The following is a 16,897-nucleotide window of genomic DNA, read 5'->3' as shown; positions in this document are numbered from 1 at the left end:
TCGGACACTCTTGCAAGCGCAGACCTGAGCTGGTTTAGATACCGGGAGATTCGATTCAGCGGTGTCTAATGCACCCCCGTTTAGACAATAAGCCGGTATACTCCGCGAGATTTGCAAGAGAGGGCTAATAATGGTCCCTTATAGATTTTGTTTCGAAAAGGGAAGAACAAGTACTCAGAGCTCAGACCAGTTCAGATATAGGCCCTAAAAATCCTAGCAGGATGTGTAGTCTATCTTAAGCCTGATCTTGATTGGGCATTTAATATACCGAACTTTAGCCTGTCAGTGTTTTTTCTTTAGGGCTAATTTAAGTACGGATGTCCACAGAAGCTCTAAGGTCCATAGCTATAGGCTACTCAATGATGCACTGACGGAGAGTATCAGAGTATTCATGTGCCACTTTGTGTCGTAAATAAAAAACTGCAGGGAGCTAAATTGGGGTTCTCTCAAGTATCAACTCTAAAATAAAAGTCTCTAGAGAATTAGTTTTAATATGAGGATTTAAAACTAAGGATTGCTTATAGGATATTTCCCTTCACTCTGATTCAAACTGAGAAATGAAGCCATCAAAAGTTTGAACACTTTTTTTGTAACATTTGTTTTCTAAACCAAAAACTGAATACCCTACGATGCTCAAAAATTTAGTAGTTAGTTCAAAGCTTAGAAATATTTCTAAAAAAACAAAGACTGGAGGATGCTTAAACTTCAATTTTTGTGTAATACTGTCTATTTTAAAAAAACAGAAAGTCAACTTAACTATCATTTTCTTTTTGCATATTATTTCCTGAATTATTGTGTTTGACATAGTTCCTGTTCTTCTGCATTCTTCGGTTAAATGTTTGTTCAGCTTTTGCCATCAGACACAGCAGCGCAATAATACTGCGAAAGTAAAGAGCCCTTTGCCTACAATTTATCTTTTTGAAGCTACTTCCTACAGAAAGGGGGGGGATATATAAACTCAGGAGGGAACTCATTCAACTAAAAACTGAAATTTCCAGTGTCCCTTTCAAGAGTCAAAAGTAATTGTAGGGTAACCAGCATGGGCGCCCATAAGCTGAATTCCAGGGGGGGGCAAACCTCATCTAATTGGCACTTTTAATGCTATATAATAGAAATCTCAGAACAAAAATATAAAAATAATGCAGCATCATTCAGCCAGGGGGAGGGGGCGGGAGCCCCCCTGCCCCCCCCCCCATATGGGCGCCCATGGTAACCAGCCTCCCTCCCGTGCCCTTTTTGCTACCCGTCCACCTCATCATCCCTTAATACATCTAATAATCCCATCCAATTATTTGAAAGCGATTTTTTTCAGAATAATCGAAAGTTCCAGTAAATATGCCTTTGAGGACTAGAGGATCCCCACCAACCCGGGCTAAGGATCGGAAATACTGCACATTGCCAACTGTTTACAAAGTTTGACAAAAGAGCGTCTGTTTTACCTTATGCGCGCGATTGGCTCAAAAGTCCCAGGGATCATTCTCTGTGTCAGAAAGATTACAAATTTCAAGCAGAAGAAAGGGGAGGGGGAAGTAACGAGGACCCAGAAACGGATTAAAAACTCTTATGTCGCTGATCAGTTTCAAAATTCTAAACACAGATCCTTGGGCCAAGAGAAGCCTAATTTGCAAAGCAATTATTTTTGGGGACGGCTCTTCCCCCCCCCCCCAAAAAAAAAACAACAAAAAACTTGGAGTTGAAAAATGGTTACCACCCAACAAAAAAAGTGCCGGGAAAAAGAGAAATTTCCCCCCCCCCAAGCCTCGCAAGGTCGTAAAAACTTGAGAGGGTTATTCTATTAGAAATTGAAAAATTATAATTCTCTTTTTAAGGGCCAAAAAGGATTGGAGGGCCACCATCCTCCCTGCTGCGGCCTTTTCTGCTACCCAACCCCCCATAATCCTCATGATATTGGACGAAAATTTCAAGATAACCATATTTTTCAGAAACATTGTAAGGTCTAATAAGTATGCCTCTAGGGTCGATATCTCCTACATAGCCTCTGGGGCCCTTAATTACATAAATTATTTACTGTTTAGAGACAGGTTTTAGCAGAAAAGTCAGGCATATTTGGTCTTGGTTGCCCGATCAGCTAAGAGCTGTACGGATTGTTCACACATTTTGCGAAAATAAACTTCAAACGAACAAAATTTACCATGAACAGGAGTAGAGCTACCGCCCCTTGAACCTTCTAAAGACCACAGCGTTATTTGACTGAAACCAAAATATATTTGAAGCATTTTCATTTTTCTGTCAAAAATGCTTTGATTTCCAGGAATCAATATCATTATATATTAAACAAACAATCTACCTTCATTACTTCTTTCCAGTGATCTTGAACATAATGTTTTGTTTTTTTTTGTCGATAACTGGCAAATAAAAAAAATTCAAAATACATATTGTTATCAAATTAAACAAAAACGATACTTAATCCGTTCAGAGAATTGGAGAGACGAAAAAGAGGGTAGGGCCACTCTTACTTGCAAACCTTGATGAGCTCTATGAGTTTTTTGATGAGCTCTGTGAGGTTACAAAATTATTTTTTCAAAAAAAGCATAAAAAATTTGTTTATATTCATTTTTTTACGTTTTTACGAGTCGGACAAACATTTCGGGGAGATGGTTTAAACTCCTTATCCTCCTCCCTGCATACGGCCTTGAATATAGGCTAGATGTTTTCGAGAAAAATTACTTATGGCTGCCTTAGGGATCGAGCTTTGAGATTAGGTGCCAAACGCTGCTATTTATGAACGGAGTGGTTCGACCCTACTTAGTCTATCTACCACGAAAGAGGGAGTTAGGTGTCTTGGGCTTGTCCTGCAGACAGACAGGGGCGGTATAACTAGATAAGTTTTATTAAGCATTTTTACAAAAAAAAAAAAAAAAAAAAAAAATCTATTAATCACTATAAGGTGATAAAAAAAGAACGAAAAAAGACAGGACACGCTAGATTTGGCTATCAAAATCACTGCCATAGCAGGTGGGCAGAGAAGAAGCTTCGAATAAGGGAAAACAATGGAGCGCTCACGAGTATACCAGTATAAGGTGGCTTAACACTGCGGAGATTTCGTAATAATTACTGGACTGCATTCAACCTTTTCCTGCCCTCCCCCTCCCTTGAAGTCATACTTTTCGGTTGTATACTAAAGCGTAAATTTTATCAAGCTTTTGATGCACATTTCTTTTAGTTTTCTATTTTCTATTTAGTGGAATACAAGATTCTAAAAAAAATAACAATGACAAGAACATTCCATTATATATAATATTAAAAGAGATTAATCCTATAAGATAACTTATCATGCTATAAGAAGAGCCTTTGAGGCTTGGGCCCCATGAATTATTGATAGTCACTTAAGAGGTAAAATACTTACAGCGATGGTAGATCCATTTTTACCGACTCCTCCGGTTAGAATTACAGAAAGCTGTGAGATCCCAACATGCAGATAAATTAGATGAGTTATTGCACTTCCAATCAGACGCAGCGGAAAAACACCATCGGATAGCTAAGGCAAAAGCAAACAGAGTCAACACATCCTTAGCAAACATTACAAAACAAACTAAAGCCTCAAACAGTAGCCACGTTTCTTATCATGCAGAATAATTTTCAATTCTGAATACGTTTAGTGTAAAATGTTTTCTAACTTAATCTATCTGTTGTATTTGTAGGCTTATGGCACGTGCTCAATCCTTAATATCTAGAGAAGAAAGAGAAGAAATGCACGTGTGTTTTATTTTAATTGTTAAAAAAAAATTCACCCGAAGGACTCACCTACCGCATACTACAGCATTGCCCTTTGATGCCCCAACTGCAGCCATCCCCGTTTTTCGCCCTAGCACTAGTCTGTATTTTAGAGATCTTAAGTAATGGACATGTGGAGGGTATAATGCATCAACTATAGCGGTTGGCCACCAAATTGCTAGGCCTAAAGGGAGGTCGAACTGGCGGGTGGAATACAAAGACTCAAGCACGCGTGGAAAAATTATTTTTTTAGGAGGGGGGGGGTCAATAACAAGAATAAACCAAATTTAATTTAATAATGTGAATAGGAAGTGCCCAGAAACTAGGTCAAGTTTAGGATTTTGGGTATTGGTCCCGAAACTATCACCAGAAATCTAATCGCCTAAGTTACTTTGTAAATTTAAGGGAAGGCGAATATAAGAGTTCTTGACACATGCTTGATGCTTTACAGATATGTCAAAGTGGCGGGCCAAAAAAAAAAAAAAATGAGCCAAGGACCTGACGAACATAAAAAGAGAAACCAAAACCGAATGTTTTATTAATTTGTGACGTCTAACTTAGCTGAATTCTTCTCTTTTTATAACAGATGATAAATATATCTAAAAACTCCGAGGAAAAATTTTGAATGCCTGTGACTTACACCACTTTTTTGGCATGGAGACGGGATCTTAAAGGCGCATCTTATAAGGAACTGCCTATTGAGAAACATTTTGCAACGGACTTTGAATCAGAAATGATAAAACTTATTCCTATTTAACAAATAATAATTCGCAATTAATGAAAAAAAATTTTGACAATACAAAAAAATTAAAACCTTAAAAATGACAAATAGAATAGAAAATACACCGTTAAAAATTCCATTTTACTAAAGTAGGGACTTAAAGCTCCTCCCCACCTTAAGTATCAAGGAAAATCACATTTTATTATGGGTGTATAACTATTGCGTCTCCTCCTTGCTTTTTCCCCAGAAGTGATCTTACTGATCACTGAATGGGTAGACGTCCATCTTATCATGGGTAGTATAACTGTTGTGCATGCTCCTTTCTTTTTCCCCAGAAGTTCAAGAAGATCCCCAGAAGTTCAAGAAGATCCCCAGAAGTTCTTACTGATCACTTCAAGGGTGATCTATCAAGGGGTAAAAACACAAAAACAGAATTATTTACGTTTCATGAACAAATTTCTAAGTATTGAAACTTGACCATAAGAACCATGTTGAATTGTAGTTTAAGTGTTTAGTTTTAAAATAAAAATGATGGAAAAAATGCGCCCTTCATTCTTGTATTTACTTCGAAAAGGATCCTTTTCCAGGGAACCCTCGTAAGTGCTGTTGTTGTCACTTTCGAGAAACGTCCACATGAAGGGTTCAATCGTACAGCGACCCAAGTCCGTGCTTGGTCATTCTCATAGTAGATTTTCCGGCAAGATTGAAACTCGATATTTCTCACTGCATTCATGCAGTTATAATTCAGGCATTTGTATAAATATTTCAGTAGTCGCAAAGTGAATTGAAAATGCGTCATTTCTTTTCGTAGAAACAGATAACTTAATCAACTTGACTTTGTATGGGTTAAATATTTTCAGCCTTCTACCTACACATTATGGACCAAGTTGGCCTGACAAATGTGTCAAATGACGGCTCTGGGCTTCTAGAGGAGCCTAAATGTATCCTCGAAGAATCGAAAGGCAGCGAGAGGGACAGGAAGTTCAGCCATAGTGGAAACAAATTCAAATTCTAACACAGCAAATTATAAAATGTAAACTGAAGAGAATTTGGTGTAAAATATTACTGCACTTTAAACATCAATCTTAAACATATACAGAAATGGGTGCAAATCTGGTGATAATCGATTTCCTTCACTGTATATTCGAAAGGCTTTAAAAAGTGTGGACAGCTTTCAGACTCGAACTGAACTTACCTTAATTGTAGAAGAGGCGAAGTCTTGTCTATAATGAGACAAATTTTATGCGAGTACCGATGTAATTGATCGTGAGTTTGATTTTTTATTAGTTTTTTCTTCTTTTTCGCTTAGGTTTATTTTAATCACTGTCTTCAGCGAAAGTCCTTGGTCCACCTAACTTCTTGTTTCACATGATGGCTTCGTCGCTACTTATCCATCTATCTTTTTTCTGATTCCAATTTGGCAGTTTATTCTGGTGCCACATAGATATACCCAAAAATAAGGGATAGCATTTAGTCACTTAGCTTTGGGATATCAAAATTCGCTTTTCTGGACATATTCACTTCAGCATTAAGCGACTCTCCACGTTTTTCGCACACTTAAAGAGTATATTTTCTGGTCAACTTCCAAATAAGCGATTGGTGAGTTCTGAATGAAGAGTTTTGACCAGGATTAGAACTCACAATCTGCTTCTATCTGGATTTCGGAGAAGACCCAGCCCACGGGCTATAAGATGGAGACTTCAAAATTAAAGAAAATAACATGCTAAGCGCCCGAGAAAGCATCGAATTGCAGCTATTTATAAAAACTGGTTCACTTACAGCAACCGTGGACCCATTTTTGCCGGCTCCTCTAGCAAGTATGGAGGGAAGGTAACCAAGGAAACAGTTTAGAGATAACCCCATTATCAGTATTTCACAAAATACTTTGAGGTTGAGATCCAAGTATGGCACCTGAAGCAAATAAAGGAATAACTAAAATAACAACAATAAAAATAGATCTTTGCAGTATATAATTGAAATTAAATTCTTGGCCCTTAGACAAGAGAAAACAAAAGCAAAAGTGAAGCTTAAAAAATTTCAATGTAGACTGGAAACAGGCAAAAATACCTAGACCTCCAGTTCCAAGGCTTCGTAAAGTGTTATGGCAACTGTGAACTTTAAATCACAGTTCTGCTGTCCTCTGCCAAAATTTAGCATATGCATTTTCAAGTTTTCGAGAAAATCACAAAATAGTCATTTTTTGGAGCAGGAGAAATACATGAGCATCAGAATTCTGTCAAAAGGTTTTCCAAAACCCTTTTCCTTCCTGTTCTTGCAAAATATTTTCAGCTGGATGTTGGTACAAGGCTTTGAGAATCTAGTTAGTCTATACTAGCTTCTAATTGCGGAAAACCGGTGAAAGTGGTTTTAGCAAAATTTAACTGTGAAATTTATAAGGAGATTATAGTCCGTATCTCAGAAAGAACAGTAGATAGAAACAATGATGACTGCGCAATTGAATTCGCCGTATGGAGACGAGAGGAGATCCATTCTTAACTCAAAATCAAATTCTGTGCAGAACACTATGTTTGGCAGAGGACAGTCGAGTTGCAGAGTAATACACGTTTTACATTTTGCAGCTTGAAGATTTGTTGAGCATGTCAAAATTACAATATTATTGCAAAAAATTTACATTGTATGTATATATTTTACATGTTTTTGGATGTTTTTTTTGTATATGTTTTGTGTATACCTGACGAACAATAGTTTATTTAACTGAGCAGTCTTAAAAAACTCTAAAAGTAGGGCAACTGGAGTCATACCCGTGGACTTTTACCTTCTTAAGATCAATCCAAAAAGTCCCCCCAGAGAGATTTCAAACATTTGAACTTAAAAGTTGCTATTTCGCTTCACTTCGCCACCATTTGAAAAAAATCCTCTGATTCCCTCCCTTCTCCAAAGGTCAAACTTGGGTATATCTATGAATCTTGTAGATTCAAAAAGCTATTCACTTTTTGTAAATTAATAGCTGCTTCCCCTTCTATGTGTCTTCGTTTTAATTTGACTTTTTAATTGGGTTTGAAATGTTTAGTTATTGCATCATAATTTATCAGGTTTCAAGCAATTTGAGCACTGGAGTTTTAGAGCCAGAGACCACCGTGTTAAGCTAAATATCGGGTTTCAGGTAATCAGAATTTTAGTAAAAAAAAAAAAAAAAGATCAAGATTGGTTAGGTCATGCTTACGGACAAAGAATAAATTGCCGAAAATTGTGCTATTTAGTAATCTAGCTGGGACCAGATAAAATGTAGGACGTGCTCGAATGGAGCGGAAAGTGGTCATAAGAAAAGATTTAAGGGAAGTGGAAACGTAATGAGAAGGAACAAGCAACGAAGTTCTAAATATGTTAGGGCGAGGAAGAAACGTTTGCAGCTGTACTGGCGTCAGGTGGCTTGGTGCCGCGATGAAGCATCAGCAGAAGTTGTTACCACTCCAAATCTCTTATTTAGTTAGTCATTTGGGATCATTCGTAACCGAGGAAGGACTTCTGCATTCGAGAATAATGTTCACAAAATTTTCCGACATTTATATTGCGCGAAAAAAAAACGAAAAGGAAACGTACACCTCTTTCGCCTATCATGGCAGTATAATCCGGTTTTGTTAAAATAAATTAATCAAGCATTGTTCATAGCATTTTTGTTATTTTTCACTGTAATATTTTATCTCCCAAAACGGGAAACACAATTAAAAACGAGACAGAATGAAAAGATGCAAAATTTTCAAACAGACAGGACAACCCAAGTTTGATAAAAATATTATCATAAGCAGTGACAGATACACCGCCACCAGTCCACGAGGCTTGATTATCGAGCCACTTACTGCCACTGTGGATCCGTTTTTACCAACGCCTCCATTACATACATAGCTTGCTAGAGATGAGAAACTGGCCAATGCTGGCAACTGGCAACAAATAACCAGCAATATAGCTAATGGCACTGAAAATACCTAAAGGACATAATTAGATCATTTTTAACATTTCTTTATGATCGTGTTCAAACCAAAGAGTGTATCGTGCACGTTTTTGCAAAAATAAACTATTACGCTATGCTGGATCTACATCCACTAGCTGAAATTATGGACGCTTATTTACTTATCTAGCTCAGAGACTCCCAGGCCTAATTTTACATGCCAAATGTAGCAAAATTATTCCGCTACACAATTAAATTTTAAGTTTTTTTAATACTAAAAAAAATTACAGCTTCTCAGTCTTATCTTGATTTGTCCGTTGAACTGTGGAAGTTTATGATAAACTTTTCGTCTTAGACACGGCATGACATTAAACCCACTTATCAACGCTTAACTTAATTGGTTCTATATAATCAAACAGTGGAGGAGCTTGATTAACTTGTGTCACTCTGCCGTATAGTATCTGGCGTCCCTTTACAGAGGCTGAAAACAATTAGTTCTTTCGGAATTAATTACCTAAACACTTCATTAGCAACACAATTAATTCTTACGGATTTCTCTTTTTCTATTTAAACCCTCAAAAGTCATTTCTACACAGAGCTACAAAGTCTTGTCTAGACTTTCCTGTTATATTATGAAAATATCAGATGTTTATATATTCTAGTCTTAGAGATGATAAATTCATAAATGAATTTACCAATACTTCACTTACATTATAAATCTTGTGTCACCAAATAGCCTAGTAGCTGAGCTTGATTTTACTATATCACTCGGCTGTACAGTATAAGGTGTCTCTTTAAAAGAGGCCGCATTATAAACAGCTATACAGTTAATTCTTGCAAATTTTTCTTCCTTTTTTAATTATTTAAACAATCAACAAATTTACTCCTTAAGAGGCAATGAAGATTCCCCCCCCCCGCCCTAAATTTTGAAAATACATTTGTAGGTACACTGAAGAAAAAATAGTAAAAAAGAAGAAGAAAGAATAAATAAATAAAAATTATGACACGAATGAAAAGCTATAAATTGTAGAAATAATTGCTTGCTTAGGCTACTAATTATCATCACAGCAATAAAATTTCAGTGGATAAAAATTAAAAATTTGACCAAAAGGTAAAATTAAATGAATCATTAAGAAAACATGACACAAGAAAGGTATACCAAAAAAAATTCTGGAAGAGGGAGGAATTTAGGGGATTAAGAATTTAACAAAAGAGCAAGACACACATAATTCATTTAAAAGTTAAACACAAATGTGAAAATCTGAAGAATCCTTGGGGGGGGGCGCATATACCTGATTTACTTAAATACCATATTTGTTAATTTACTTTTGGCGGATAGAGGATGGAGGACGCTTTGCCCTTGCCTCTTTTTCCAATTCTTACATTGATTTCATACTCTGGTTTATCTTAGATGTAGGACTTATTGATCCAATGAGATGAAATATCACCAAATACCAAATACTATTAAATAGTTTTAACTTGCTCTGAGTTTAATTAAAGACACGTAAATTTAGTTATTTAAATACAGGTCACGCAGGCATTTACCCAAAAAAAATTATTTTGGAGTGGAGGATCAAGGTTAAGCTGCTAAAAATTTTTCTTTATGTGACTAGTAAGGGATACTGTGAGAAATAATCAAAATCATGGGATTACGAGGGGCTAAGAGATCCCTACTTATAAATCCCTCGGAATGAGACTTTCAGAAATTAGAGTAAAAAGACGAGCTTAAATCAAGGTATGAATTAGAAACCAACAGTCAACACAAATTAGATGTCAACAGAAGACGAAAATAAAGTCTACTAAAAACCAAAAACGAAGGATTTCAAAATGTCGGAGCGAATATGTTTTCCTTGAGTTTATTTTTCGAATTTTAATAACCAACTCACTCACTATAATAGACCAAAATAAAATTGAAAGCATATAGAGGACATGAAGCATTATAGGAGTCAGTTTGATGACAAAGACAGATACATAATATAAATTTAATTTTATTTTAAATTTAATTTTATTATATTTTTAAATTTATTTTACTGGCTCAGACAGATACATCACATAAATTTAATATGAAAGATACATAGCCAGTGTTGACTATAATTAATGTACCAGTAATCCAATGGAAGAAATTTAGCTTTTCGCTTATGCGTTTGAGAGGGCAAAAATATTAAAAAATTGTTGGTATTGCAGTAACTTTAGTAATTACGCATCACAGTAGACAGAATATACCAGTAAGCTTATCGCAGATCATTTCTGGTCTTCGTTCTCGTTCCGAACAAAAAGCTCCTCCCACTTATTTCTGCATTAGCGGGAATATTGGTTAGTCTGTTTCCGATTGTTTCAATGCACTTTGATGGAAATAGACGTAAACAGACTAACCAGTATTCCCGCTAATCTGACTTCGCCTATGTTTATATCTGCAAAAACGTTCTCCGGAGCACTCGCACCCCGGTCCGGGTTTTTATAATGGGTGAGATAGAGAATGATCATACTGGATTATATATGAACTGTGTTACGCATTTACCATACATTTAGTAGGGGGTTTGTCAGAACTGGTTGCTAAAAAAAACTATTCAATTGCAATCGTTTCGTTATTTTCAGGAAGTAAATCATATGGCTATTATGAGTAAATAATCCATTCTAACGCTAAAATTTAAAAATATTGCAGAGTCGAATGAATTGGTTTGGTTATTGAACGATTTAAACTAAGAATTAAAATAGCCTAAATACAAAAAAGAAATACATTAATTGTAAGGATTTGCCAATTTAGATTTGCCAATTTGGCCAATTTAGAAGAAAAGATTTTCTTACCGTTATTGACCAGACAGATGGACCAAATATTGTTGATATTAAATGTATTCCTATGATCCCAAATTGAGCTTCAGTTACATCAAATTTTCCAAACTGTAATGTCCCTATAATATTTTTTTTAACTACAGAAACATGCGAATAGTACAAATATACAAATAGTAGATTAAAAAATATACAAGCACTAGATATGAATAGTAGAATTTTCCAGGCAAGTGTAATAAACATCTCGGAAGGTGAAAGGCGATAACATTCTATATTCGAGCAAAAATTAGGTAACTTTTTTCATTTTATTCAAATTTTGTACCAGTTATCAACTGACCAAATAAATCAATAACAAATAAAACAATACATATATGAACAATAACAAGACTAAAGAAATAACGAAAACAAAGAAAATTAAAAGAGTAAAACAAACTACTTCACCCGCATGGATACTACTAATAGTATTATTGCAAATAATTAAAGCACCATGCCAGCTGAGGCCAACACAGCTGGACACGTTTTCCTCAAACCGAGTCTGTACAGTTTCCCTCTTTACTCCCTCTGATGATAGGATTTATACATAAAGAATTAAGGAGACAATACGTTCGTGGTACAAATTCATATAAGGACTCCAAGGCCTGTGAAGATGAAGCAATCACTTTATTTCCGTAATGACTTCTCTTCACATCCGCTTCAAAGAGATACTGCTTTTCGTTTAAGGTCCATTCACATGAAATTTACCTAATACTAGGATTTATCTAGCACTAATTTGAGCCAATTAGATTTTCCTTGGAATTTTCAGTTTGGCTAAAAAATTTCAGAAAAATAAGTCTGATTGGCTCAAATAGTGCTAGGTGAATCCCAATATTAGTAAAAATCTCACCACGAATTAGTCACAGCTAGATTATCAAATATTTTAGAAGGAACAGATTTTTGTTACATAAAATTATTTATTCACGAAACCATGATAAAAGAGAGTTAGAGGCGGAAAGAGAGTGAGTGTGAGAGAGAGAAAAGAGACAAGAGAAAGGAAAAAAGATAGAGGAGAGACGGAGAAACAAAGAAACAAAGAGAGAGAAGAAGAGAAGACGTTCAACCGATTTTTGAGCAGAAATACTATAGTTCTATAGTATTGAATTGCACTAAGCGAAAATATCTTTAACTGAAATCACCTGAGATTTATTTAGAATGCCACTACCGCTCATTTCTAGCTTTCCTGATGTCAGTTTTTCACATTCGAAGCTTCAAAACAGAAATAACTTTGCTTCAACATGGAATTAGCAGACAAGAGGAATGCTAGTTCCAGATATTTTCAATTAATTCACAGGTGAGAGGACTTCCTACCTTTCTTTCTGTCTATTTCCACGTTTCGTCAATTCAACCCAACCGAATATACCTGCAGACCTTGTATGCAAACGGTTACACACGCTTTTCAAAAACAAAAGGAAAACACTTGATTCAGCCTCTTAGAGAAACAAATTTGAAAAACTTTAATGAATATTATGCTTCCGCATTAAAAATTACAGTTTTATTAGAAATTAAAATCTGACACAAGGGAGGATTTTCCATTCATTCATGATTAACCCACCCCCCGCGGTGTGATTAGGGCAGGTAAACTCCCCCACCAAAATTGGATATTTTAGCTTAGTCCCTTTTCTAAAGATCACCGAAATTCGAAGGTCCTATTACATTTCACCATGATAGTAAGCTACCTCTAATATACAGAAATACTTGTCGTGATCCTGCATTCGGCTAGAAGTGTACAAGGTATACCTGGGCACAAGGCCGTATCCAGGGGGGGGGTTAGGGGGGTTTGAATCCCTCTACCCCCGAAATATTTGTCTGACTCGTAAAAACGTAACAAAAATGGATATAAACAAATTTTTATGCGTTTTTCTAGTTTTTTTGCATACCCCCCCCCCCCAAAAAAAAAAAAATCCTGGATACGGCCTTGCCTGGGCATCAAACTTTACTCAAGCTTACAAAGTAAAGTACATATCCTTTCATGTTTGCATCGACAGCATCACTGTGAAAATTGCAAGCAGCGCGAGGTATCATTAGGGGGAAACTTGTAAGAGATGATAGTCAGCGCTGGTTAAGACTATCTCAGAGAAATGGTACAGATTCGTTTTTAGTTTTGCACTAGCCATGATGGCGATTATTCCCTCAACTAGTAGAAATATAGTTTTCAGCAGGATTTTTAGACTTCCAGAGCGGGATTTAGACTTCAATTAGGATGTTTGGGTGCCTCTAAGTGGCTGAAATCATACCGCCAGCATTGAAAAAGATTAAACGACATTTTCATATCTCTACAAAACAAGATGTTGTGGTAGTTCGTGCAATTTTGGATCTCATCCAAAGTCTGGATTCAGAGTAACCAGGGGCCGTGGACAAATCTTGGCAATCTGATTCTTACCCTAAACAGGTCGGCACGGCCGTGGGCTCTGCTTCCATATCCACTACCAAGGGCTAATTTTGGGGACTTCTAACCAATATAAACGCAACAAAATCACAAAGCTGCCAAGACCCCCTTCAGAAGAAAAACTGACTCATTATTACAACTCTACTATTATTTAGTTAATCTAACTTTTGTTGTGAAATAGTTATAAGCAAGCTAAATAACAAACCAATACAAATGTTCATAGAGAAGGGGACAGTAACAATAGTAGACTGGCTTGTTAGTAAGTTTTTAAACCTCCGTTAGCTCCTAAAACCTTAAATACACCCACTCCAAAGTTTCTATTGTGAATTTACTACACGGTATTAAAGGCCAAAAAAATATTGGCATACACTATCTTACCTGAAGCAGAAGTTTTCCAATGCGGAAAGTAAAATATATAAGTAGCAACAATATCAAGTAAAATACAAGATAAAGTAAAAATAAAACGTTAAAGAGTAACAATAATACAGGCATACATGTCTTACCTGAAACATAGGCTTGCCAGTGCGCGCAGTAAAATAAAGTAAGAGCACAGAAACTTTGAAGAAACATCCACTGGGGATGATAGCCTAGTTGAACGGCAAGACATGCAGAAAGCGCCACACAAACTAAGAAGAAAGAAAAGTGTTAAAATCTAATTAGAATCAGTTTTCAATAAAAATGTCAAGAAAGAAAGTGGGCTCTTTCAAAAGAAAAGACAACCCCACAGAATCAGTAGTAACAATTATTTACAGTCTTAATAGAGTGATGCGTCGCTTTCAGGAAAGATACCCCTCCCTCTTTAACTCAAAAATACATATCCCAAAAATACATAAAATGTTGAGAATAAGCACATATTATAGAGTTTTCGTCCAATATCCCAAAATGAATATAATTACACCGAGTCCCAGGCTGTCTCTACATGGACAACACTGCAACATGATACTTTCCTCGATATATTGACATGCTTCATGTGGCACCAACGTGATTTGTGTGTGTGAAATCCAGATATTTAAGTACACAATAAAGTAATAAGGTTAAACAAACAGCCTTTGAAAAATAATAAATAATTTTGATTATGTATCAAAATTACTTCAAAACTCTATTTTGCGAACAACAAAATGAGTGATGAGTGATATAGAACCAAATATAGACCCTTTCCAGTACGGATGCCTCAGCGGCTCCAACACGTCAGTGTACTTAGTGTGTCTGTATGACGAAATTCTATCGTGGCTCGAGAAAGGGAAAAGCTTCGTAGACTTGGCCCTCGCTGATAACAGAAAAGCCTTCGATCTCATCAAAAGCATTATCGCTCTAATAACTTAAGTGAAATGGGCGCCAAAAGTAACTTGCTGCGTCTAGTCGCTGATTTTCTTTCCTATCGGGAGCAGTGCGTTTTCACTCTTAGCGAAGACGATTCAAATTCTGCATTCCTCCAAATCACTTGCGGTGCCCCTCAGGGCACTAAACTAGCCGGAATTATTTACCTCGCTGTGATTAACTTCATCCTGCGTACTTTCAAGGACAGATATAAATTCGTTGATGATCTGTCATTCTTACTCAAATACCTACTAGAAGGCCAATCAGCGATCCCCCTTTTTGATCCTTGTCTACCCACAGTTTTTCAGAATGAATGCGAGCGAGCTAGCCTTACCCTCAAGGAGCAGAAGTGCAAGGTGTTGTGAATCAACCCTCTTAAATCGGACTTTCAGGAGTCCCCTACCTTGTTTAAAACAGTTGGCAGTGAGAAAATTCTGGGGGTAATTTTCTCCGTTGATTGCAAGTTCGACAACCACGTAAGTGACCTTGTGCGAAAAGGGTATAAAGCGCTGCAGTCACTGGTTACCATGAATCGGTCCGGGTTCAGTGTGAATTCCATGATGCTTGCTTTCAAGACTTATATCCTACCCATCATTGAATATGCGTGCCCAATGTGGGGCCCTAGTGTACAGTTGAGTGCTGGGATGTGTCAAGATATCGAAGCTATCCAAATACGGGCTTGTAAGATTATGCTGGGTCAGGCCTTCACTACTTATGACAATACGCTTAAAGTTCTTGGCCTCGAGTCAATTTTTATCCGCCGCCAGAGACTTATTTGCCAGTTCGACCATTTCCTGCTCCGTAGCAGCAAACACAGGACGATCCTGCCCCCGCTAGCCCACGTTACGTCCCGTACCCGGAGACAGTACAAGCTCAACTCAGTGACACGCCGTACGACTCGCTACCAGCATTCCTTGTCCCCTTTTTTACAGACATGGCCAACAAATCCTAAGAAAAGTAATGTGGTTTTATTCATTTTTTGTTGTCCTCGGTATTAGTGCTTTTAGCGCTAAAAAGAATAAGTTTAATAAAATATGTTTATGTCTATGTCTATGTTAAAAAATTAGAAAAAATCGCTGACTAAAAGTTTAATGAATAAGACCTCCAAATACAGCTTTTGGTGCCGCATTTGGTGCAGGTTTAGCAAGTGCCACATTTAGGAAGAGATGTGGGTAAAAATTAGCCAAAAAAAAAAGTTAAAAGCACATAGCACCAAACAACTTAAGACGGTATGACTTTGCTTTGAAGGTGGGTACGTGGTAAAAATTTGCAAGAAATTGAGAGACGTGGGTAAAATTAGAAAAAAAAAAGCACATTAAAAGTTTAAAATGGTCAAGAAAGGCTGATTCTTTATTGTATCAAATCCCCTTAACTGAAGGTTTTAAGAAATAAATGATAAAACAATTACCAACAGATACTGAATCACAACCATGGTCAAACAGTTCACCAAGAGCGGAAGATGACCCTGTTCGTCGAGCTTGCTTCCCATCAATAGCATCCAAACTTTGATAGATAAAAAGGCCCAGCGCACATAAAAAGCAACTCCATCTAGGTGGCTGCAAGTAGAGAAATCAATAAAAACAAATAACTTTCATCATGATTTCGGGCCACGCCATCCTAACCTAAGCGGAATGTTTGACTCAGCTTACTATAATTAAACTATTAAATGATAAGCCTTATTAAACTATTTATTTATTTTGTCCTTCAAAGGTGATAGGGTGGCACTGGTTAAACCAAAATAATAAGTTAGCAAAAAAGGTTGATGCAAGAAAAGATTCTTTGAGGAGCAATCATAGGTTGGGAGAAAGAAGTTGTTTTTTTTAGCACCAGTTCTGAGAATCAAGTCCTGCTTGCTGCTGACGATTGGTGTGTGACTCACCCTTCTTTTGAGAGACGACTGTGTTGAATGGGCCTTTGTTTTTTTTTTTTTGTTTTTTTTTTTAGTCTGCTAATAGCAATAACTAAACCAGCTTTCTATAGTAAGTTGCTATTTCAAAGTTTCAAAAGG

General features: G+C 36.5%; 1 protein-coding gene across 4 annotated transcripts in view; it reads right to left on the bottom strand.

The window, feature by feature from the left end:
* The window catches only part of LOC148954841 (cholinephosphotransferase 1-like), a 53,264-nt gene that overhangs the window by 18,351 nt on the left and 18,016 nt on the right, over nt 1-16,897 (bottom strand). Inside the window, exons 3-7 of one of the 4 annotated variants that reach the window (XM_089098869.1) lie at nt 16,298-16,445; nt 14,076-14,198; nt 11,169-11,272; nt 8,275-8,400; nt 3,368-3,499 (exon numbers count right to left, since the gene is read on the bottom strand). In XM_089098869.1, the coding sequence (XP_088954995.1) occupies nt 3,368-3,499; nt 8,275-8,400; nt 11,169-11,272; nt 14,076-14,198; nt 16,298-16,445 (633 nt within the window). Of the gene's footprint in view, nt 1-3,367; nt 3,500-6,235; nt 6,368-8,274; nt 8,401-11,168; nt 11,273-14,075; nt 14,199-16,297; nt 16,446-16,897 lie in introns of all 4 variants that reach the window. The other 3 variants (XM_089098889.1, XM_089098881.1, XM_089098874.1) reach the window with 3 other exon arrangements.

The sequence above is a fragment of the Artemia sp. Qi Xiang Cuo genome, chromosome 2, assembly GCF_049724085.1.
Source record: "Artemia sp. Qi Xiang Cuo chromosome 2, ASM4972408v1, whole genome shotgun sequence".
NCBI classification, from domain to species: Eukaryota; Metazoa; Arthropoda; class Branchiopoda; order Anostraca; family Artemiidae; genus Artemia; species Artemia sp. Qi Xiang Cuo.
The sequence above is the reverse complement of the archived record's forward strand: the minus strand, read 5'-3'. Positions and strand labels throughout refer to the sequence as shown.